The sequence below is a fragment of the Pan paniscus genome, chromosome 3, assembly GCF_029289425.2.
Source record: "Pan paniscus chromosome 3, NHGRI_mPanPan1-v2.0_pri, whole genome shotgun sequence".
NCBI classification, from domain to species: Eukaryota; Metazoa; Chordata; class Mammalia; order Primates; family Hominidae; genus Pan; species Pan paniscus.
The window spans coordinates 188,292,330-188,317,298 of record NC_073252.2 but is presented as its reverse complement, the minus strand read 5'-3'; the positions used below and the strand labels follow the sequence as shown (position 1 = coordinate 188,317,298).

At 35.1% G+C, this 24,969-nt stretch overlaps 1 protein-coding gene across 3 annotated transcripts; it reads right to left on the bottom strand.

Moving 5' to 3' along the window:
* Positions 1 to 4,497: 4,497 nt before the first annotated feature.
* On the bottom strand, positions 4,498 to 18,829 carry LOC129397655 (polycomb protein SUZ12-like). Of its 3 annotated transcripts, XM_063604048.1 has the most exons (5): positions 12,456 to 18,829; positions 12,085 to 12,146; positions 11,497 to 11,589; positions 7,823 to 7,944; positions 4,498 to 6,546 (listed from the first exon to the last, which is right to left on the bottom strand). In XM_063604048.1, the coding sequence occupies exon 1, from the start codon at positions 16,953 to 16,955 to the stop codon at positions 14,736 to 14,738; it is 2,220 nt and encodes a 739-aa protein (XP_063460118.1). In that variant the 5' UTR covers positions 16,956 to 18,829; the 3' UTR covers positions 4,498 to 6,546; positions 7,823 to 7,944; positions 11,497 to 11,589; positions 12,085 to 12,146; positions 12,456 to 14,735. The 3 variants fall into 3 exon arrangements, with proteins under 3 accessions (XP_063460118.1, XP_063460117.1, XP_063460119.1); XM_063604047.1 differs by lacking the exon at positions 12,085 to 12,146 and having other exon boundaries at positions 12,147 to 18,829; XM_063604049.1 differs by lacking the exon at positions 4,498 to 6,546 and having other exon boundaries at positions 7,738 to 7,944; positions 12,075 to 12,146.
* Between the last annotated feature and the right edge of the window lie 6,140 nt (positions 18,830 to 24,969).

Sequence of the window (24,969 nt, the reverse complement as noted above, 5' to 3'; positions counted from 1 at the left end):
AATACACATTTTTAACTAATGTTCATTTTCAGATAACACTATACTGTTTCACATGTAGTACAAGTACCTTATAATAGAGTATTCCCAATTTCTCCCTCTTGTCACTTGTAACATAGTTATCATTCATTCACTTATCCATATGTTATAACAACCTTATATATTAATGCTGCCATTGCTTTAAACATCTTGTAAACCAATTAAGAAAGGAAAAATTATTTTATTCTACTTTCATTTTTTCCTTTTCCAATGGTCTCCCTCTCTTTATGTAGATCCAAGTTTCTAGCCTGCTTCCTGAATAACTTCTTTTAATATTTATTTCAGGGTAGCTTTGCTGACAATTGATTCCCCAGTTATTGTTTGTCTGTGAAATTTATTTCTCCTTCCCTTTTGAAGGATAATTTCACTGGATGTAGAATTGTAGGTTAATAAAGGGTTTCTGTTTCAATCCATTAAATATTTCACTCTATTCTTTTATTGCTTTCTTTTCTAACAAGAAGCCCACTATAATACTTACCCTGTTCCCCTGTATTTGTAAAATGTACCCTCTGCCCTGATTTTTTCAGTATTTTGTTCTGACTGTGGATTTTTGCAGTTTTAATATTCTATGTCTACGTGTGTTGGGTTTTTGTTGTATTTTTCATTCTTGCTGTTCTCTGGCATCCCTGGATCAGTGGTTTCATTCTTCATTTTTAGACAGTTGTCCGTCATTATTACTTCAAAAATTTCTCCTGGTCAGTTCTGTTTTTCTTCTTTCTCTTCTCCTTCCCACTTACATCTCTTTTCATTTTCTCACAATTTTTTTTTTTTTTTTTTTTTTTTTTACTATTTTCTTCTGCTTTCTTTTTTAGTCTATTTTTTCTCTTTGCATTTCAGTTTGGGGATCTTCAAGCTCATGGCTTCTTTCCTTGGCCAAGTAGAGGCTGAATTTCTCTAGTGTCTTTGTTTTATTTTCTTCTCTTGATTTTGGGCTTCCCTACGTGTCTCTCTTCGGAGAAAGTCTGTTGTCACGTAGCTCTCAATTGTAGGCTGTTACTATACAGAAGTTCTGTCGGTATGTCGGTAGATTGTTGGAGAGGGTAGTGTTTTACAATCTTCTGATTAAATCTCCATCTTTCAAAGTGTCTGTGTTTTAGGGCCGGGATTATTACAGCGTTTCTTCAGTGGTTTAGCTTGTTAACTCTCCTGCCTCCTACTTCCTTCCATGGCTGTAGCATTCTCACTCTATTTTCTCGAAGCCCCGAACCCTGCTGAGTTTTGTTGTCATTGTTGTTTTGTTTGTTTTCTCTTAGTTAGGAAAGGAAGCCTGGAGAGGGTTGGAGTAGGAAGAATTTTCTTCCCCAGCTGGAAAAAGTTTTTAAATTGAGCTGTGATAAAGTTCTCTCTGTTGTCCTTTGTTATGGAAACAGCTCTGGGTATATTTTACAAAGATCACTCTTCTTCCTCAGGCCCGTTCCCAGTAGAACCAGGAGAATGTTTCAAATATTTACAATGAGAACCTGTTGGAGTTCCTGGAGTTGTGAAACTTTTTCAGCTTACGTATATTGAAGGTATGTAATTAAGGACATATAAAGTTAAAGTGTTAAGTCTTTCTGCTATGTTGACACTTTAATTATTGTAAAATGTTTTCTTCCATCTCTATATTGCCTTAAAAGTATACATTACCTAATATAAGTGTACATTACCTAAGTAAGCGTTCTTTTGGTTTTTATGTGTATGTTGTATCTCTATCCTTTTAATTTCAACTTTTTTGTAAACTTAAACTTCAGTTGAGTCTCCTGAAAACATAATATAGTTCAAATTTATTTCTTTTTATTCAGTCTGGCTCTATGTCTTTTAATTATAGTATTTAGTTTATTTACAGAAATATAATTACTGACATACATGAGATTTCACCAATTATTTGTGTATTTTCTACTTGTCACACTTGCTTATGTTGATTTCTCTTCTTTCTTACTGTTTGTGATTGTTATTATTCTATTTTTTCCTAAGAGCTACTGAAATATATATTTTTACCTCCATTTAGTTCTTACCATAGAGATTACAACACCCACCCTTAGCTTATTAGAACCAATTTTAAGTTACTATGTGTTATCAATTCACAGACAATTCAATTACCTTAGAACTCGTCAGCTTCGCTTACTTTTTGTGCTATTGTCATTTTTAAAAATTCTACACATAGTTTACATACGAAAAGTATTTTATAGACCATTAGATTTCCCAACATAAGAACTTTTACAGTTTTTTTATTTCTCCTTATACCTTTGAAATTCCATCTGGGATAAGATTATTTTGTACAATGAAAAACCTTCTTAATACTTTTGCAAGTCCTCAAGTGACAGATTTTTTTCTCATTTTATTTAACTAAAAATATCTAGACTGAGGAATGAACATTTTAAAAAGAATGTAAAATACATGAAAAGATAAAACATAGAGCATATAGGACATGTTAAAATGGGCTAATGTAAGTGTAATTGGAATCCTACAAGGAAGGAGCAAATAAACAGAAAGTGATATTCGAAGATGTAATAGGTGAGAAATTTTCAAAACTAATGAAGGTATCAATCAACAAAATGTTTTCTCGACCCTCCTCTGGTCATTAACTTTTTCAATTATATCTAATCTGTTCTTAAGTTCATTCACTGAGTTCTTACTCTTTATTATTGGCAATTTTAGTGTCAGAATTTACATTAAATTCATTTTTGGAATTTCCAACTCCCTGCCAAAATTTTCCAACCTATAGTTTACTTAATTGACCATACTGATTTTATTTGTTAAGTCCATATCTCTGGAGTTCCTGTATGTCTATTTTTTGGGTCTGGTTTTTCTACTGGTTTTCAACTTTCTTTTACGTGTGGTTACTTTTTAGTGCTATACATTATAAATGAAAGCTTTTAGATTAAGTCAAATTTGTAAATATCAATCCAATCAAAACTTAATAATTAAATTAGTTACAAATAACTATAAATTTATTAAAACATTAATTTGTCAATAAACATTTAATACTATAGATTTTTGCTTTATTTCTTTTATATTTGTATCTAGTTTCTCTTCCATGAAAAATCTTTGATCCTAATATCATTAATATCCATTTTTTAATACTACAATATATACAAAAGTATTCCAAAATGTCAGGACCAATATCGATAATAAAATAATACTATTGGAGTAAAATACAAGATTACTCTAAATTTTACTCTGAATCCTCCTGCATTTTTATTAGCATTCTAATTTTAGTTAATACTCCAATAAGTTGTTTAATATAATTTTTTTATCCCCAAGAGGTCATAAATATTTTTGATCAATTAATATCTACTTTCATTGCATTGAAGTCAGAACATTTTATTTTACTTGTGAAGAAAAGTATGGTATTTTCAGTTATGTGTACACTTAAAGAGATATATTCTCCATTAGGGAGTTAGAAAAATATATATACATATACTCAAAATATTTACTATGGTTTGATTTTGTTAACTGAGTATTTTTACTTTTCCTTATTGTGTTGCCCACTTGACCTTAGATTAGACATCACTTGTCAACACCTTTTAATGGTCAGTCCTATTCTTTTCAGTTTTACTTGGTTTAGTTTTGTGTTATTAACATGTCTTTCATAATATTGTCTCTACCTGTTCTTTTGAATTTAAAAAAATTAGTTTTATATTTTTGGTATACAATTTTATAACTTGTTTTTCAACTTGAGTGTCACTTAAAAAATAACACATTGGTGATGTCTCTTTCTTTTCTAATAAGGACACCAGTCATATTGGGTTAGGGCCCCACCCCTCATAGTTTTGTTTTAACCTAATCTCCACTTCAAAATAAAGGGCTTATCTCCAAATAGGGTTACTTTTTGAAGTACTAGGGGTTGGCACTTCAACATATGAATTTGGGGAAGATACAGTTCAGCTCATAACACAATCCATTACAACAGTTATGGCCACTTTTAATTTGATTGTTAAGTGCTCCCATATGCTCTTGGCTATTTCAGAATCTTAACCTTTTAACAGGAGAGAACCAAGTTCCAAAGCAAAATTCCCAACTACTGTTAACACTTAATGTGCAGAAGACTGCCATCAATCTGCTTCTTAATGCACATCTGATATGTAAAGATACATACAAAATGCAAATATATGAACAAATTATAATATATTCTATAGTTCCTTCAAAAATTTTCTACAAATTTGCTTCTAGTTACTTAATTTGACCTAGTCCATCTGATATATGAAGCCACATGACTAAGCTATCTCTGTAATCTATATTCACCATTCTTGCAACTTCCAAAAATGTTTAATGATATATGAAATAGTTGCTAGAGAATTTATTAGGAATTAGAAAATTGAGCTGATATTTCAGGTTGCCTCATAGTAATTTTTAAAAATTCTATGGTGAATATTTCAAGATGGGGATCTTGTCTAAAAAGATTTAAGATTCAATATGTTTAATCTCAGAAGAAATATTTAACTGGAAATATTAACTGGAAATATTGAACTAAAACTGGAAGACACAATAGAACAATCTTTATTTTCCAACATGAAAGGAGGAGGCATCATAAAAATATTTTATCATGCACAATTCCAGATTATAAAATGAGAAACGCAATATGAAAGCTATAGGGAAGCAAATTCCATCTCACTATAAGAATACAACTTCAATTTGAATAGGTAGTTTACAAAAGGTGTTGTGTTGCTGTAGGTACTGGTCAGTTTCTCCTACCTGGAAGTTTAAAAGAACAGGTTGCTTAATGGTTGAAGATACAGTGGTGTTCATTCTTGCATTGGATCCGCTGCTGAGCAAGATTATATCCGAGGTCCCTCTCTTTAGCATTTTTCAATCCTAGCCTAGTTCTACTTTCTTTGACTGAATACTTGTTCTAAATTCATAACTTTTTACCACCAGCACACTTTTAAAGGGCATGGTTAAACTCAAGGTTGAGAAAAAGAAAACCATCTTTGACCTCTTAGTGACCAGACCCCAAAAAGGCATTCAAAGCACTACTGACCACTTAACTAACTTTGTCCACTTGACTATTTTATGTGTATGTGAGTATTTCACAATATTCTATGAAACAAATTAAATTTCTTACAAAATGTATGGAACTGAGTACATTTATTAATATAGGTAATAGTACAAAGGAAGAAAATGAAAAATCAGCAAACCTGAATCAACATAGAATGTGAAACTGCTCTGCTTGCCAAATAATAACTGTGATGGGAACCAGTCATTCTCTCTGATGAGAACATTTCCCAGCCTAGTAACAGAAGAAAATATCAGTATATACCAGTAAATCTGTAAATGTGGCACTGTGGAATAAAGTTCATAAACTTCTCAGAATGTTCTATGGACTAGTTAAAATGCGAGCCACACAAGAGTATGTTTTCTATATTTTAAAGTTATGAAACTATGCAAAATAGCCCATAGGTAAGGAATTAAATATGTATTCACATTATTGGTTACTAAACTGGAATATACTTTCCAAGGTGTTTGAGCTCATGATTAAGGACAATAAATTGTCTCAAGATAGCATAACTTTTAAAAAAATTGTGTTTACAGTGGTGCTTATTGAAGGCATCACTTGTGCCCTTATAAGTTGTTCAGGAGATCTTCCTCAGACTCAGGAGTTGACTACTCAGTCTCTTCATTGCCATCTTTATGTCATTGTTTCTCAATGTGTAAATGGCAGGATTCAGGATGGGTGTAATCATAAAATCCAAAATGGCAAGAAATTTATCCACTGACACTGAGGGAAATGGCCACATATAAACAAAGATGCATGGTCCAAAGAACAAAGCCACCACAGTGATGTGAGCTGAAAGAGTAGAGAGGGCTTTGGACAAACCACCCGAAGAGCGTTTCCATACAGTGACCAAGATGAAGATATAGGAGATAATCAATAAAAGGAAAGAGCCTGTGGAAATGAACCCACTATTGGCAGTAACCAAGAACTCCATTCTGTAGCTGTCTATGCAGGCAAGTTTGATAAACCAAGGAAGATCACAATAAAAGCTATCTATCTCATTAGGACCACAAAAAGGCAAATGGACAACAAAAGCCAACTGGGCCACTGAGTGAATGAGACCAATAGCCCAAGCGCCAGACAGAAGCAGAATGCACATCCATGAGTTCATGATGGTCAGGTAGTGGAGGGGCTTACATATGGCCACATATCTGTCAAAGGCCATCCCTATGAGCAGCACCATCTCAGATCCACCCAGGACATGAAGGACAAATATCTGGATGACACACCCCTGGAATGATATGGTATTATGACCAGAGTACAGGTCAGAAATCATCTTAGGAACTGTTAAGGTAGAAAAGCACAAATCCATAAATGAAAGGTTGGCTAAAAGGAAATACATGGGGGAATGTAAATGAGGGTCAAAGCTTACTATAAACACAACAAAGAGATTCCCTAGAACAATTGTTATGTAAAACACTGTAGAGACAGCAAGGAAGAAATGCTGTATTGGTGTAGATGTAGAAAGTCCCAGCAACACAAATTGAGATACCTCAGTGTAATTTGCTTCATTCATTGACTTTGTCTTTTACTACCTAAAAGATCAAAAACAAAATAATAACAAAAAGGAGTTTATCAGAAATAAATGTTTGTAAAATTTTAAGCTGTTTTAAATTCAATATTAAAGTAAAAGAAATCTCATAATCACAAGGTGTTGAAAAATTCATGCACTCATTTACCCACTCAACTAACGTTTCTAATATGCAACTGCTATATTCCAGGAAAGATGTCAAGTTCTGAGGTCAGACACTGATTCTGACTTCAGATGGAGCAAAACGTTACATAGCCCTAACTATAGACATACTCTGATAATTGACCTTAAGAAAAACCACAGAGCGCTATGAGAACAATGTGATGCATCCCAGTAGTGCCTGCGCAGACTCCGCTACAGGAAATTATTACTGAAAAGTGAGAAGAGCAGTCCAGACTTTGGAAATGCCCTGTGCAAAGACCCTAAGACAGGAAAGCCAGTGCGGCAAGAGGCTGAACAACTGAGATTAGCATAGAGTGATAGGCGAGTCTTAAAATCTTGTTTCCATTATAATAATTTAGTTTTTTACCCTAATAGCAATAGAAAATCACTGAAAATTTTTAAGTGGTAGCTTGGTTATATTTCTGCTTTCAAATGGTCACAATGTAAAGAATGGAATGAAAGGGCTAGAGAGAGCTTAAAGTAGTTTATCAGGAACTACTGAAGAACCATATCACATCAGGTGAGCAGGATGAATTATTAACCAATGGTGTTAGCAAAACAAATAAAACTGAGAAAAAATAAATCTTTGTCTCTGAACACAAACTCAGATAAGTTTCAAACTGATATTTAAATGACAGAAATAGGAACAAGTCAAAGGAAGTATCTGAATACTCGGAGAACTATTAGGTTGAAAAATTCATTGTAAGCATATACCTAGATTCATAAATATAATGGAGGAAATAATCGATAGTATCCAAAATATTAAAATAGAAATACATTAGATATCCAGGTAAATATAAAGATAGTATATCCAGATATACATATAAATGTTTTATATGAGGATATAAGCACTATAAAAATATAAGCATAAATTGTTGAAAATTGTTGTAAAAGATTAGATATGTGATTGATAATTAGTTCTTCCAAATAGATAAAGAAAAAAATATGGCAAATCGGTTTAAAGTTAGTAAAAAGATTATTGACAAAAGGAGAAATCTGAACAGTCAATAATCATACTAAAAGTAAGACACTAGTAATCCAAGATGTGTAGATAAGATAGTATGGAGAGCTATTTTGTGCTTAACAATTTCAAATTAGCTGGGCACGGTGGCACGCACCTGCAGTCCCAGCTACTCGGGAGGCTGAGGCAGGAGAACTGCTTGAACCCTGGAGGCAGAGGTTGCAGTGAGCCAAGATTGTGCCACTGCACTTCAGCCTGGGCAGCAGAGCAAGACTCCATCTGAGAAAAAAAAAAAGATGATTTTCTATGGATGAGGCTGTGAGGAAATAGACATTCTCGAATACTTAAAGGAATAGTGCAAATTAATACAATGTCTCTAGAAGGCACTAAGTAGATATCAAATGGTTAAATTTTTCCTTAACTTATAACTAAAACTCCCATCTCAACAACATTACTTCATGTAATAATAGATGAGCTAAAAATATAGCTGCAAGGCTACCTATTATACCATTGTTATATTACAGAGAATTAAAATATACATGGTACTTCTAACTGGAGAAGGCATTCAATCTCTTGTGGAGAAACAAAAATTAATACGTGGAGAGCCGTTGCTAAGTCCTGGCCATAGCAATCTGACAAGAGAAAGAAATAAAAGGCATCCAAGTCGGAAAAGAAGGAGTAAAACTATCTCACTTTACTTAATGATATGATTCTATACCTACAAAATCCTAAAGACACTGCCAAAAGGCTTCCAGAACTATAAATGATTTTAGTAAGGCTTCAGGATACAAAAGCAATGTACAAAAACCAGTAGCATTTCTATACACCAATAATGTCTAGGCCAAAAGTCAAATAAAAAACACAACCCCATTTATAATTTTATTCTAATAAAGAAAATAAAATACCTGAGAATACAGTTAACTAGGGAGGTGAAAGATCTCTACAAGGAGAACTACAAAACACTGCTAAAGAAATCAAGACAATATAAATAAATGGAAAAACAGTCCATGCTCATGGATTAGAAGAATCAATACATTAAAATGGCCATACTACCCAAGGCAATTTACAGATTCAATCCTATTCCTATCATACTACCAATGCCATTCTTCACAGAATTAGAAAAAAAATCTGGAATTCACATGAAATCAAAAAAGGGCACAAATAGCCAAAGAAATTCTGAGCAAAAAGAACAAACCCAGAAACATCACATTACTCAACTTCCACCTATACTATAAGGCGATAGTAAACAAAACAGCATAGTACTGGCACAAAAACAGACACATAGACCAATGGAACCAAATAGAAAACTCAGAAATAAAGGGCCACAATTACAAACACCTGATCTTTAACAAGGCCAACAAAAACAAGCAATGGGTAATGCACTTCCTATTCAATAAACAGTGGTGGGATAACTAGCTAGCCATATGCAGAAGAATGAAACTAGACCTTTTCCTTTCATCATATACAAAAATTAAGTTGGGGGGATTATTAAAGATTTAAATGTAAAACCTCAAGCTCTAAAAATTCTATGAGAAAATCTAGGAAATATTCTCAACATTGGCCTTGGTAAGAACTTTTGGCTATGTTCCCAAAAGCAATTGCAATGAAAACAAAAATTCGTAAGTAAGACAACAAAACAATTTTTAAAAACAAAAATTGATAAGTGAGAGAACAAAAATTGATAAGCAAATTTGTTTAACTGATAAAAAACTTCTGCAGAGAAAAGGAAATTATTACTAGAATAAACAGACAACCTACAGGATGGGAGAAAATATTCACAAACTGTGCATCTGACAAAGGTCTAATAGCCAGAATCTGTAAGGAACTTAAATAAATCAACAAGCAAAAAACAAATAACCCCATTAAAAAATGGGCAAAGGGCATATGAACAGATACTTCTCAAAATAATTCATACAAGCATCCAACAACCATGTGAAAAAAAATGCTCAGTATCTCTAATCATCAGAGAAATGCAAATCAAAACCACAGTGAGATACCATCTCACATCAGTCAGAATGGCTATTACTAAAAAGTCAAAAAACAACAGATGTTGGTGAGGCTGAAGAGAAAAGGGAATGCTCACATTCTTGGTGGGGGAATGTAAATTAGTTCAGCCACTGTGGAAAGCAGTTTGGAGATTTCTCAAAGGACTTGAAACAGAGCTACCATTCGACCCTGCAATCCCATTGCTGAGTATATACTCAAAGGAAAATAGATCATTACACCAAAAAGACATATGCATTCATATGTTCATTACTGTGCTATTCACAATAGCAAAGACATGGAATCAACCTAGGTGCCTATCAATGGTGGACTGGATAAAGGCAGTGTGGGAACATGTACACCACAGAGTGTTATACAGCCATAAAAAAGAATGAAATAATGTCCTTAGCAGTAACATGGATGGAGCAGCATGCCATAATCCTAAGCAAACTAATGCAGGAACAGAAAACTCAACACTGCACAGTCTCATTTATAAGTGAGAGCTAAACATTGAGCACAGATGGACACAGACATGGGAACAATAGACACTGTGGACTATTAGAGGGAAGAGGAAGTGGGGCATGGGTTGAAAAACTACCAACTGGGTACTATGCTCACAACCTGGATGCAATATACTCATGAAACAAACCTGCACGTCCCTAAAACAAATCTCCACTATATCTAAAATAAAAGTTGAGATGTAAAAATAAAAAAAGTTAATAAAGTATATTTGGATAGAAAGAAAAAGATAAAATATATAAGAAATTCATTTTGAAATTTTGTCTTTAGTGTTTATCAATAAATTGTAAATCTCCAGGCTTACATGTATTTATTGATTTGAACCATATAAAATTATGCTCTCTGTAGATCACAAGATGATCAAATATCAATTTTATAGATTTCAATCTAATACGTTGACATTTTTTCCTTACATAATTTTCAAAACCACTTTATCTCTAAGCATCAAACATTATTGATGATTATTTCTCAACCCGAATTGAATAGCACGGGATTCCCAGTTGTACAGCCATCAACACACTTTCCCTCAAGCCCACACCACTTGACTTTCTCATGTCCTTGCTCGTTCTTGTGCCGCTCCACACCAAGCCTAGGCTCCCAATGCACCACTTCAGCAGGAGAGCAGCAGGAGCTGGCGGGAGCACCATGAACATGTGGGAGTCAAGAATGGATTTGAGGGCAGCCAGGTCAAACAGGACTGGGAATCCTAAGTGTTATGGACATGGAACAAGTATTGCGGTCAAAAGAAAACACTACAGCAGAGATGCCAGGAGGCCCTGCCACAACAGCAATGGAGGAAGAATTTTATAGCCAATAATTGATGAAAATGGAGCACAATTGGGCATGAGAATGGGACAGTAACTAAGGTGAATGACAATGGATGTGACTTGAAAGGGAACTATAGTCAAATCTCTATCCAAAGGTTTTGACGTTATAGATTTTTATATATATATATTTATATATATTATATATGTTACTATATGCATATTCTGGAATATGAAAAAAAAAGTTGATTCAGTATGTTCCCAACAGTATAAGATGAACAAAAAATATTTTAAAGACCAAAATAAAAGGGAAGAAAAAGTAAAAACAGGGTTTTTTTCTAAGTGGTAGAAAAATGGGTGATTTCTTTGTCTGTTTTCCTCTTCTTTATTTTCTAAATTTAAAATTCCTTATTAATAAAACTGTCTTCATTTGATACAATTCAATGGGAAGGTTAGGTATGATAGTGTCATCAATCAGAATATTATGATTAAGAAAAAGTCAATAGGTTAATTCCACGAGAAGGTCGAATTTGAAAAAATGAGAAGGCATGCACAGGTAACTCACAACAGGAGCAACAGCACGTGCAAATGGCCAATAAATATATTCATGTTTCCATTTTCAATGGTGCTTGTCAGTCATTAGGAGCTTCATTGTTTTCTGTTTTGCCATTCAACAGCAAAAGAGAGACAGAGAAATAGAAAAAGAGAAATGAGTAAGAGAAAGAACAAAAATTTCCAGTATTTTCAAGGTTTTAAAACAAAAGTGATTACTGTATACTTTTCAAGAAATTACAAATTGAAAATGTTTAATATAAGTTAAAGTGGAGGAATCTATTTCTAGACATGCTAGCACAGGAGTAAATATATATAGAATATATTTATGTAACATACATATTTACACATACATACACTTATATACATAAAATAAAATGGTTTTGACACGTCAAACAATAGCGAACACTAATCACAATATATGACATGTATACAATGGAAAATTATGAAGCTATTACAATCAACTAAATGGTTCTACATATGCAGATCGAGAAAAATTTCCAATTTAAGTGACAAACTAGAGAATGCATTATAAAATTAACGAGACTTTGTGGGTGTGCTTGAATAAAAAAATTCTCCAAGAATGCACACCAAATATTACCAACGGTGAATCCTGCAGAGAAGAATTCCATGTGGTCTATACTTCCGTATTGTTTCAATCACCTGGGGAGAGAAATCATCATGGCGGACCGGAGGCAGGACTGGATCGCAGCTCCCGACAGAGCAGCCTGCAGATGGATGCCCGCATTGTGAGTTTTAGCTCCAGATTGACTGCGAGAACAAACCAGCCATCCTGAGAGGACCCACAGACCCCATGAAGGAAGCAGACTGCTCCTGCAGGACCCGGAAGACACCGCAAATACTGTCAGGGCCCCACCTGTGGAAGTGAAAAAGGCAGACCCCCCTCTCCCGGACACACACCCGCACTGGAGAAGCCGAAGGTCTGTTTGCAATAGAAGTTTCTGACTTTACCTGGAGCTGGGTGGATTTGGAGAGCCTAATGAAACACAGGGGTAGAGGAAGCAGCAGAAAGGCCCTGGGAGCTCAACGGGTCCCCTAGCAGGCCATTCCTGCCTGGCACCACAGGGATCCGTCGGGAGGACGGCCACAGGAGCAGGGGATAAAACTCCACAGGGAGAAGGAAATCTCTAGCTGAACTTTGTAACAGATTGAACGAGGCGAGAGGAGGGAGGAAGGCGGCTTAAACTTTTTACTTTTTTTTTTTTATTGAACTTTATGTACAAAATCATTTGATTTCAAATAAACATTTAATGTAAAAACAAATGTTCTTTTAAACTGAATTTTTTTTACATCTACTGTACCATTCAAATGCTTTATCATCTTACAGGATTTCTTCAAAATCTGTTATCAAGGGTACATATAGAAAAGCACTTTTTTTATAAATAGAAACAAAGGGATTTTTTTCAGCTTTTACGATGACATAAAAAGTTTACTCAACAGAAGTAATTTTATTACTATTTGGGGTGGGAATCACCAACTTTTTGTGCAAACAATGCTAGCCTTCTTTTAAGCATTAAGAGCATAACTGCTTAAGAAATGACATAAGCAATAATTCTACACCTACATCTCCCCTAAAATAATCTTTTTTTTTTTTTTTTTACATATGCGCACAGCTTTAGCAAATTAAAGCCCGAGATAAACGCTCGAGATCTACTATCCAGAGGCAAAAATCAGAGTTTACTAGAACTCATCATTTGGAGAGCTTACCAATCAAGGAATCTGTAATGAAAGCTGCAGTTTCCCTCTTTCCTGTTTTTTTTAAACACAAAAATCAATGACTAAGAACTTAATACTGGATGACAAATCACATCCACACTATTCGTTAAATAGCCTCACAGTTAAACACATCTTAAAGACCAGTCAAATCAGTATTTACATTTTATAAATTTCTGAAGACACCATTAGAAAGCTTATATATCCCTTCATTAAACAAAATAGGGAACTGCATCTGATGGTGGTGGAATGAAATTTTAAAATTAAAAATACCTGTATTTACAGCAGCATTGATCCTTTATAAATAAAGAATATGAAAATGCAATATCTTTAAGGATAATAAAAAATTGAGGTGATGTTACTCAACCACAGTGCTCGGAGTTGGAATAAAAACCCATTGGTGCTTGTTAATGTGCCAGTAGTGAATCCACTTTCTGTTGGAGAAAATCCAACTGCAAATATGTGCGTGAAACACATATAACAAAGGGCAAAATTGCTCAAAATGATTCAAGTCAGCTTATCTGTATTGGATATTCTATTCATGAAACACATTACAAAGACATCCTTGCAAACAAATAAAAGGCATAACAGTTTTCTGGTTGACTTTTTAAGAACACTTCTCCCCTTATAAGTGACATCTTAAAATCTCAAATGCGTTCTTCCCTTGGTTTGCAATCCTAATTTAAAGATATGAACACCTTAATTTTCCATGTGATTATCTAATTAAAAAAGAAAAACAAAACAAGCAAAATGTTCAAGTTAAAAAAAAAAACATACCGGGTGAGCAATGCACTAAAATTATCCACATGAAAACAAATGGTCTGTAATCTTATAAACCAACATAGCATTTCACTGTCAACAATGTGAAAATTTAATATCTTCTCAAACAGGCATAAGATGAAGAAGTGCAATTTTTTAATTGTAAAATGAACTTATGTAATGTAAAAATATCTTACATTATAATTTTTCATTCCGAATTGACAAATGATTTCAAAAACAAGGATCAAAGTTTGACTGCAAATAGTAATGCAATATAATTTCATAAAAATCCTTCAATTTCTATTTTTTTCCTTTTCTGTAGTTGATATATGAAGACCACTTCAATTTCTAAAAAAGGGAACCATTCCAATTTTCCCTCCCCAAGAAAATGTCTCACAATTACAAAGTAGAAAAACAGCAGGTCATAAATGCAAAAAAATTCTAATTTATATATGAAATAATTTCTAGATCAATTCAACATATTTGATGACATTTGTTGAGTTTAAAAATACTTTGAAATATTGCTTTTCATGCTTAAAGTACAGAATGTTTTAATGACATCAATAAAAGTGATATACATGTAATGCTGCATAATGAAGTGAAGTAGAACCCTGATACAAATATCCTTGTTGAAATCATTTACTTCATCTAACAGTGCCTGTTTGGAACATATGATTAAAAACAAAAACATAATTCTTAGAGGATGAATTCCCTAAAATGTAATTTCAGTGTTTGTCCATAACATGGGGTTAGAGCTTTTCAGAGTTTTTGTTTTTTGCTCTGTTTTGAAACCCCTGAGACACTATCTGTTTCCAAAGCTTTCTCTTTTGAGTTAATTTCACTAAATCCATTTGCTGTCCCATTTTGTTCTTCAGTTATTTCTTCATTTGCAGGGGAAGCAGATTCCCCCTTTTCTAATTTTTGCTGCATTTCACGGAGCTTGGTAACAGCTTTATCTATTGACATTATGCTAATAAGATTAAAGTCATGCATGCTGACTATATGAAGCATGAAGTTTTGACATAAATTCTTCTTAATTATTTTCTGTCCATAATTTTCTACAAACAGCATACAGGCATGATTCATTTGATTGTCAGCAATAAACCCATGCTTCATGACATGGAGATTCCAGAGTTTCATCACTTCTTTCTCTCCTTCATTAACATCAGAAAACTCTTCAAATTGTGTAATGGTTTTTTCTCTTAGCCATTCAGGATCCTTTTCATCTTCACTATCTACTTCCATTTCTTGTGGACGGAGAGGTAAGCAGGTATCACTATGGAAATACAGACGATTGTGGCCACTACTATATGTTCTTTGCTGTTCTACTTCCCCATCTTCAGATTCAAGAAATTCAGACATGCTTGCTTTTGTTCGTTTTGGCCTGCACACAAGAATATGTGTGATAGGTGTTCTCTTAACTGGTCCGTTGCGACTAAAAGCAAATCCAGGTTGGCGATGAATATCCTGAGGATTTCCTGCATAGGAGCCATCATAACACTCATTGATAGAAACATCTATCCTAGCACCTTTTGGATGATAAACATAGTTGAAGATAAATCTGCTATGGCAGAGTTTAAGATGCTTGAGTAAACTATAAAGTTTGCGGCAGTTCAGAGTACACCAAGGGCAATGCAGGTCATCTCTTGCTTCAGTTTGTTGCCTTGTATTGTTGTTATAGAGAAACTGATAAAATATTCTTAATTTTTGTCGGTTTTCATTTGGAGTATCCTTTTCTTTTCTTGTCTGTAGATCTGTAGTCAATGATTCTTTAACAGCAATAGTTTGAGTAGGTTTAACTGAACCAGGCTTGTTTTCCTGATGGAGACTCTCTGAATTTCTAGTGGCAAGAGGTTTGGCAATAGGAGCCGTAGATTTATCATTGGTCTCTCCTGTCCAACGAAGAGTGAACTGCAACGTAGGTCCCTGAGAAAATGTTTCGAATGGAGGCAGCCTCTTCCCATCAAGAATAGTCTCCCATGTTGCTCTTTTCTTGCTTATTGGACATTCTTCCATTTCCTGCATGGCTACTTCATATTCCCCATCTAAAAGCTGTAAGCGCCTGTTTTTATCAAATACTGTCATTTGTGCAACAAATGTCTTTTCCCCATCCTCACGATTTCGTTTTCTTCTGGCTGGAAGCTCTTCATTGACATCAATATTTTCATTGGTTTCTCCATTAATCATTCCATTAAACTCTCTTCTTCCTGGACGAGTCACTCTAAATAGCAACGAGTAAGACTTCACCATATGGCTGTTACTAGGTTCAAATTCATTACTGGGAACTGCAAGGGACGGGAAATTTCCGGGTTTTGTTTGATTGAGGTCAGGATTCAAAGGCACCTGCTTTTTACCTGTGGGAACTTGCCTTATTGGACAACTTACATCCTTTCTTTTTTTGTGGCAAACTTTCACAAGCAGGACTTCCAGGGTAACAGAATTTTGTTCATTTTCTGAGTTTTGTGATGGCTTATCATTTTTGTGGAAGAAACCAGTAAACGTAAGCTGCAAATGAGCTGACAAGCTATGAGATTCTTGCTCTCCTTTCATTTTCTCTACTTTTGATAACATATCATCAACTTTAAATGTTTTCCTTTTGATGTTTGTTCTGGAGTTTCGATGAGACATGTAAGTAAGAGTTCTGTGCAAAAATATTGGTGCTATGAGATTCCGAGTTCGAAGAAATCTATAGATCTGTGTTGGCTTCTCAAAGGCCTGGAGGAAAAGCTCGTGGTCAGCCTGGACGTGCTCCATTTTCGGCTTCTTCACCGGTAACACCGCAGCCCCCGCCGCTGCCGCCGCGGAGGAGGAGGAGGAGGCCGAGTAACTGCCACCCCCTCCACAGCCCCCGCCGCCGGATTTGCCGCCCGAAGCCGTCGCCGCCGCCACCGCCGCCGAACCCCCGAAGCCGCCTTCCCCGGACCCCGCGCTGGGCCCCGAGCCGCCCCCTCCCCCACCGCCGTGCTTCTGAGGCGCCATCGCGGTTCCTGCCTCCTCCCCCCGCCAGCTACCCGTCGGGCGGCCCCGGAGAGCAAGCGCCTGCAATACCAACCGCTCGCCCCAGCAGGCTCCGGCGGACCGAGGGGGGAAGGAGGAGAGAGGGGAGGAGAGGGGAAGGGAAGGGAGGAGGAGAGGAGGGAAGGAGCAACTTTTTACTTTTATACAATTTAGTTCCACTCGAATATTTTATAATGAGACTTTTATAAATATAAATGATTGATCACTTAAGTATTAAATATTAAAATATTGAATAACCTAAACCAAACTTGCATTGCTTTTGACTTAAAAATAGACTTAAGTATAAAATAAGAGGTTCAAGATGCACAACCCTGCAAATTCAATGTAGTAATGTCAATGCCATTCCAATAAGCATTTAAAAATCAAAATACAGTTTTACAAACATGAGAACAACTGTTTTCTCTTTTAAAAAAATCACAGCTGTCACTTAACAGAAACTATTGTCAGTAAGGAGTTCATTACCAAGATAAAACCTCATATTGCTGAGCAGTCTATTGCTGGTGTCTTTACAATGTATCCATTGTTTAGTTGATTCATATTAGTAAGGAAAGAGATGAAAGGCAAAGGAAGACTAAGGGTGGAGAGAAAAGGGACAGGAGCAACAGGAAAGAAACGGGAGAGAAGAATAGAAGCAAGCAAGAAGGGATACCATAAAAATTAAAAGGGAAGCAGTCAAAAAGCCTAGCAATGGAGTATTTCCCTCGTCTTATCTTGCCTACTCACCACTTAAAATCCCTGAGACTTCTGCCTTCAAAACATCTCATGATGTCGGTAAAGCTCTGGAATCTGCATACAGCCCATCTCCCCACATTCTCATGTGGCCTCTCCGCCTCACAACCTGATGAATTACAGGGACACTCCTTGTTCTTTCATGACTGTTGAGGCTCACTCACGAAATCTTTTTGCTCTAAAGCAATCCCTGACGTTTTTCATTTAGCTGATTACTTCTCATTCCAAAATTGCATCTCATGCGTCAATTCATCAAGGATGTCTCCTTCTCTATTCCAGTCTGGGGTAGATATTACTCCTCTGTGCTCTCACAACGTGTTTTCAAATCTTTTATATTATCTACTTCATAATATAATTTACAATTACTAGCCTCTTTGCCTCCCTTGCTAGGTCTATGAGTTTCTGGAGAGCAGGGACTGTATTTTATTCATAAATCCTGGCCCACAGTAAGTCTTGTAAATTTGAGAGAGAGGCAGGTGATCGGATGGATGTGGGCATGAATATGTATATAAACAGATGGATAATTGATAATAATGGTTTCTTGGTAAAGAATGTTTATACTATATCTTAATCCTTTCAAAAACTGATACCAATAGAATTATTTAAAAAAATAATTGTTACTCTAGAAATGATCACACACATACAACAGGTCTGAGGCAATTCACTGTAGAACCAATTTCCAAGGTTGTTGCTAGTTCCTACTGAAATATAATATAACCTAGACCAAGAAATTTCCTTGTAAACCAAGACATAATCTAAGCATATGGAGCAATTGAAAATTCTAACTTTTCCTTGAAAAGGTTGACACGAGTGGATGTTCAATAAATGCCTGTCGAATTGAAAAACAGCAATGGAGATGGGGGAGAGAGAGAATTTCAGTGTTGTGGTATAGATACTATGCATTACCTGTATAAAGAAAATACCTGGTAATTTTAGTAGGCTGTTGACTTTAATTGTACTGTCCCCCACTTACCCGGCCAAAAAAAAAAAAACGTGCCAGCATGCCAAGTTTCCACTATTACTGGATCTTTTCACAAATGTTTTCCTTTTTGATGCTATATGCATAGTGCTTCCCACAATGCCTCCAGTTCTAACAACAACCTAGCAACGCTTTTGGTGGCCACTTTATGACTGTGATCTGAATCCTGAGGTCACTTATCATGGGAATTCTACTTTTGAATTTCCATGGCCTTAAAGGAAAAAATATTTAGAAGCTTGGATATGAAAGTAAATGGAAAACAAAGGGAATTATGTCTAATAGTGTATAACAGCAAAATATCTTCAAGGAAAATCAACATCTGATATTTTAAAGTCTATTTATAAATTAAAGACCATTTAATGAAAAAAGAATAGCTATTAACAAACTCATTAAATTAGCATCATTTAAAATTGTTTTGGAAGCATATACATGTGATATCCTTAGAAACACTACTTGCTTTTTATCTCATTCATGCAATTAGCATCCCTATTTTAGAGATGCTAATATTAAGTAACATGTTCATTAAATATATTGGCAATGATCACTATGCTACGGTCATCAAATATTCAAACTCAGTGTTTTAAATTTCAAAATCCATGGTTGTAAACACTATAACATACTACTTCCTTTTTATGTCATTGCTGTAATACACAAACAGAAGTTCACAGACCTATTTAAAGTTTTCTGAATATTTTTACATATATTATCTCATTTATTCTTTCTAATAAGACCATGAGGTAGAAATGCAATAGTCTTCCATAACAAAAGAAAAAATGAGGTTGTGACTTACCTACTGTTGAGTGGCAGAAAGGCAGATGAATTCTTGTTCCCTGTCATGAATTCAATCAGTGTTTTTTTTTTTTAATTTGCAGATTGATGCTAGGCATCCTGAATGCCTGAAATGCTGCTCAGAAAGACAATGTATCCAAACAGGAGACCAAATGCCACACACCCTTAGTCTCAAGCATTTAACACTATTATAAGAACAACTGTATTTCAACATATCATTTTAACAAACTTGATTTTTGTTAATTACATCGCTACTTATTATTCCCATTTTTCTAAATTTTAGCCTGAGTTCTATATGATACCTAGACTGCAGGGATTAAAATAAGAGAAAACTTAGTGTGTTAACTGTATCATACTATTTTAAATCAAAGGTATATTTTTACCTAATATGAAGAGAAAGATAAACCTAAGTCAAATATGATTTTGAAAGAAATGTGCTAAGCCAAACTGAATGACTCAAATCTTAATTCATAATGTAAAATATTTACTTAATTATCTTTTTATGTTAAAATTTTATTTTCATTGAGTTAAAAATTCACATAAACTTAACATTAAGAGTACAGTTCAGTTGTGTTTAGTATACACACAATATGCATGTTGCAATATGCATGTGCAACCATCAGTTTCATCAAATTATAACATATTTTCATCATCTTAAAAGAAAATCCCATATCCTTTGAGCAGTCACTGCCCAGTCCCCTCTCTCCTTATCCCTAGGCAACTACTAATCTCCTTTCTGACTCTATGGATTTATCTATTTTGGATATTTCATTTAAATGGCATCAAAACAGTATGTGACCTTAGTGTCTGGCCTCTTTCACTTAGTAGGTTTTCAAAGTTCATCCATGTTGAAGCGTGTATCAGTACTCATTCCTTTTGCATGGCTGAGTAATATTCCATTGCATGGATATACCACTTTTTTTTTTTTTTTTGAGACAGAGCCTCGCTTTGTTGCCCAGGCTGGAGTGCAGTGGCACAATCTCAGCTCACTACAAGGTCCGCCTCCTGGGTTCACACCATTCTCCTGCCTCAGCCTCCCAAGTGGCTGGGACTACAGGTGCCCACCACCATGCCTGGCTAATTTTTTGGATATACCACATTTTTTAATCCATTCATTAGCTGATGAACATACGGATTGTCCTATCTTTAGTTATTGTGAAAATTGCTGCTATGAACATTCCTATGCAGGTTTTTTTTTTTTGAGTACCTGTTTTCAATTATTTTGTGTAAATACCTAGGAGTGGAATTGATGGGTCATATGATAGTTCTATGTTTAACTTTTTTAGGATCTGCCATACTTTTCTTCACAGTGGCTGTACCATTTTACACTTCCACAATGCACAAAAGTCCCAATTTCTCCACATTCTTGCCAACATTTATTTTGTTTTGTTTTTTTAAATATATAATAGACATCTTAATAGGTTTGACATATTGTTAGACTGTGGTTGCGATTAGTATTTCCCTAATGACAAATGTTGCTGAGCAACTTTTAACGTGCTTATTGGTCATTTATATATCATCTTTGGCAAAATGTCTATTAAGGTTCTTTGTGTATTTTTAATTGTGTTATTTGCATTTGTATTATTATTATTTTTGAAACAGAGTCTCACTCTGTCACCCAGGCTGAAATACAGTGGTGCAATCACAGTTTACTGCAATCTCAACCTCCCAGGCTCAAGCCATCCTCCCACCTCAGCCTCTCAGGTAGCTGGGACTACAGTGTGTGCTACCACACTTGGCTAATTTTTTAATATTTGGAAAGATGGGATCTCACTACGTTGCCCAGGCTGGTCTCCATCTCCTGGGCTCAAGCAATTCTCCCTCCTTGGCTGCCCAAAGGGCTGGGATTACAGGTGTGAGCCACCACACCCTGCCTGTATTTTTATTATGGAGTTGTAAGAATTCTTTAAATATTCTGAATATAAGACCTTATCAGATACGTGATGGCATATTTTCTCCCATTCTGTGGGTCGTCTTTTAACTTTCTTAACAGTATCCATTGATGAACATTATTTTTATGTACATTTTACCTATTTACCTATTTTTTTCTTTTTTGCTGTGTCTTTATTATCATATCTATAAGAATCCATTGCTAAAACCATGGTAATGGAGATTTACACTATGTTTTCTTCTAATAGTTTTAGCTCTTATATTGGTCTTCGGTCCTTCCAAATTAATTTTTTTTCTATGGGTGTGAAGTACAGGTCCAACTTGATTCTTTTGCATGTGGATATCCAGTTGTCTCAGAACCACTAGTTGAAGAGACTGTTCTTTGTCCTATTACTATCTTTGGCACCTTTGTCAAGAATTTTGGCACCCTGTCAAGAATCAATTACTGTATATGCATAGGTTAATTTTTAAAATCTCATTCTATTTACAGTAGTCTCCCCTTCTCCATGGTTTACTTTCCTCGGTTTCTATTACCCATTACCTCAGTTAGCCACAGTCAACCTTAGTCTAAAAATATTAAGATATTTTGAAAGAGAGAAATACCATATTCACATAACTTTATTATAACATATTGTTCGATACTGTCTGTGGTTTCAGATGTCCACTAGGGGTCTTGGAACATGTCCTCTGAAGGTAAGGGGAAACTACTGTGTCTTTTTATCAGTTAGAGTTATGCCCATAATATGATTTTCATTCATACTGTTAATTTTCAGGGCTCTGCTCAAGAAAGCATGGAGAATGTTGAGACCTAAATGTTCCTCTGAGTCACAGGAAGCAGAAGTTCAAGTAGGTTCTTAAATCATGAGAACAGGTGCAACATGCTCACAATGAGCTGGCTGTCACCTGCCCACCTACATAACTCATCTAATTTCTGCTGGGACTGGAACTGACATCTTAGTTCAATTTTATGACATGGTAGATACACACCAAAAGAAAGCAAGCTATATCTGCCCATAAAGCAGAAGAGAAACATATGTTAAACTTTATTTTGTCAAATTTTAATAAACTTCCTCATTCTATTTTACAGGACTGACTTGATTCTAGCTTTGAAAGAGTGCATTATACATAAGGACTCAATTTAGGGAAATTAGGAAGCTAAGAGATTCCCCCAGGAGCATGATAAGAAAACCTTTTCAAATTTTTGGTTACATTTAAAAGAGGCTACTACATACAGTATGCCACACTGAGGATATATCCTCAACAACATTGGTCCCTGCAGAAAGTCCCTTCATTCCAGACTTAAAGTACTATCTAGAGTAAGCCTTATGAGCCAAGAAGGATCTGGTTTCAGAGGTGATTCCTGTAGGGTAAGTATATCACAAACTATCTGATTTTTGAACTTCCACTTTTGTCCCATCCACTAACTTAAAAATAATTTTTCCTGAAGGATTTTTTTCCATATCTACCTGTTAGTCTTAGAGTTCTGAATGTATTATTTAGCTGATATGTTTACAGGAAAGATTATGAGTTTTCTCTTCCAACTAATCCCTAGGCCTTCTGGACTTCTTGCAGCAGAGTTTCACACACTAACAAAAGGCAACGTCTTTTTACAATCCTAGAACTTCTCAGACACTCAGGTTGGGGAAGAATGGTTTTTACAGGCCATTCAACCTACCGTGACAATACTCTAATTCCTTTCTAATTTTGCTTGTTCTACCATTTGGTCAAAGTAGTAAATGCACAAAAACTCAGTTATTAACATTAATAAAGTACATTCCAATCTGAAGACAATGATGATTAAATAATTTTAATATAAAAATGAACTTCTTTTCCCATCAGTATTGGCCATGTAAGTTTGTTTGTATTTGTTCTCTTCCTACAAAAAAAATTTAGAAATCTTGTCTTTTCCTCATTTTTCTCAAAATCAAGATTCCTATCAGAAGCCATTTTGGAAATTTTAGAGTCAGACAGATCTCAGTTTCTATTCCAGCTCTGCCATTTTCTAGTGTGTGACTTGGAAAATCAAGCTTTCACATCTGAAAAAATGGCAATAAATGTTATGACTGCTAGAATATAATGTTTGTAAAGTGCTCAACACTGATATAGTAAACAATAGCCAGTAAATGTATGAATTAGTTATTGGTAATTAACTCCCAGACTTGTTCATTGGTTTTAGTCCCAAATACAAAAACTATTTATAACTGTGTGGCTTGGGCAATAATAAAGAATCTAAAAGGCAGTTGATTTATTTGTGTTTCTCATTCCTTGAAGTTTCTGAGGAAACCTAAGCCTGTATAAGTAGGAGAGACACTCACTCTTTTAACTTTTCTGCATCTGCTTCCATCATTATCTTCCCTCAGTTTTTTTATCCCCACAATCTCTTTATCTCTGTCTCCCTTTTTCCTTTGTTAACTCTCTTTATTTGATTGATTTGCACTTATACTGTCTAATATCCTTTAAAGTCTTATTCTCATAGTTAAAATTATATTAGGATATACACATAAAATAATATTCAAAGTGCCGTTCTCTTTGTTAAAATACCGTATGAAGTATCTGGAATTTTCCATCTCCTTTCTCTGTAAAGATTAGGATCATGAAAACAAAAGTGATGTCTATGTCTTGGTTATCCTATGCCTACTGACACAACATTAGAAAGCATGCTAGCTTTATTTTTCCCAAAGGAATTCAATCACTGTTCTCAATGTGAAAAACTCTAGGTCTGTTTCCTAAATATCATCTACACTTTTATGATAGCATTTACTTAGCACTTACTCTATACCAGAGCATTTTCTGATGTTTTTCTTTCTTTAACTCATTCAAATTTCAAAACACAGGAGGTAGTGACTTTTAGGTATCTTTCTTTACAGAGAAGAAACTAGGGCACCAAGGAGTTTAGTAACTCACTCTAGAAAGTGCAGCTAGTAAATAGAAAATCCGAGGGTGCAAACAGTTGCCCCTTGTGTCTTTTTTTTTTTTTTTTTCAGACGGAGTTTCACTCTTGTTACCAAGGATGGAGTGCAATAGCACAAGCTCAGCTCATCGCAACCTCCACCTCCCAGGTTCAAGCGATTCTCCTACCTCAGCCTCCCGAGTAGCTAGGATCACAGGCATGTGCCACCACGCCTGGCTACTTTTTTGTATTTTTAGTAGAGACAGGGTTTCTCCATGTTGGTCAGGCTGGTCCTGAACTCCTGACCTCCCTACCTCAGGTGATCCTCCCACCTCTGAATTACAGGCGTGAACCACTGCGCCTGGCCGTGTCTACGCCCTTAAACACTGCCTTATCTTATATATTAGACATTGCTCCTGTATAAATTTTCCTTTCCCCTTTATCAAATGGGATATGTCTTGTTTTTAAATTGTAAAAACAAAAAATGATACTTCTAAAAATATAGCAAGTTAGGTTGGAAATAAAGCAGCACACAATTAGTTAAAATCTTTCCAGCTGTACAGATTTGGGGTAAATATTAAATATTTACTCATGGAAAGCTTATTTGCACCCCTCAAATAAAAAGATGTATGTTCTATGACTGTTTCTCTATTGATAACCTTCCATTCTAGCTACTACAGACTTAATCTCATTTCAAA

Excerpts from the sequence above, each read along its gene's own strand:
- LOC129397655 (XM_063604047.1), bottom strand. The coding sequence starts at position 16,955 with ATGGCGCCTCAGAAGCACGGCGGTGGGGGAGGGGGCGGCTCGGGGCCC.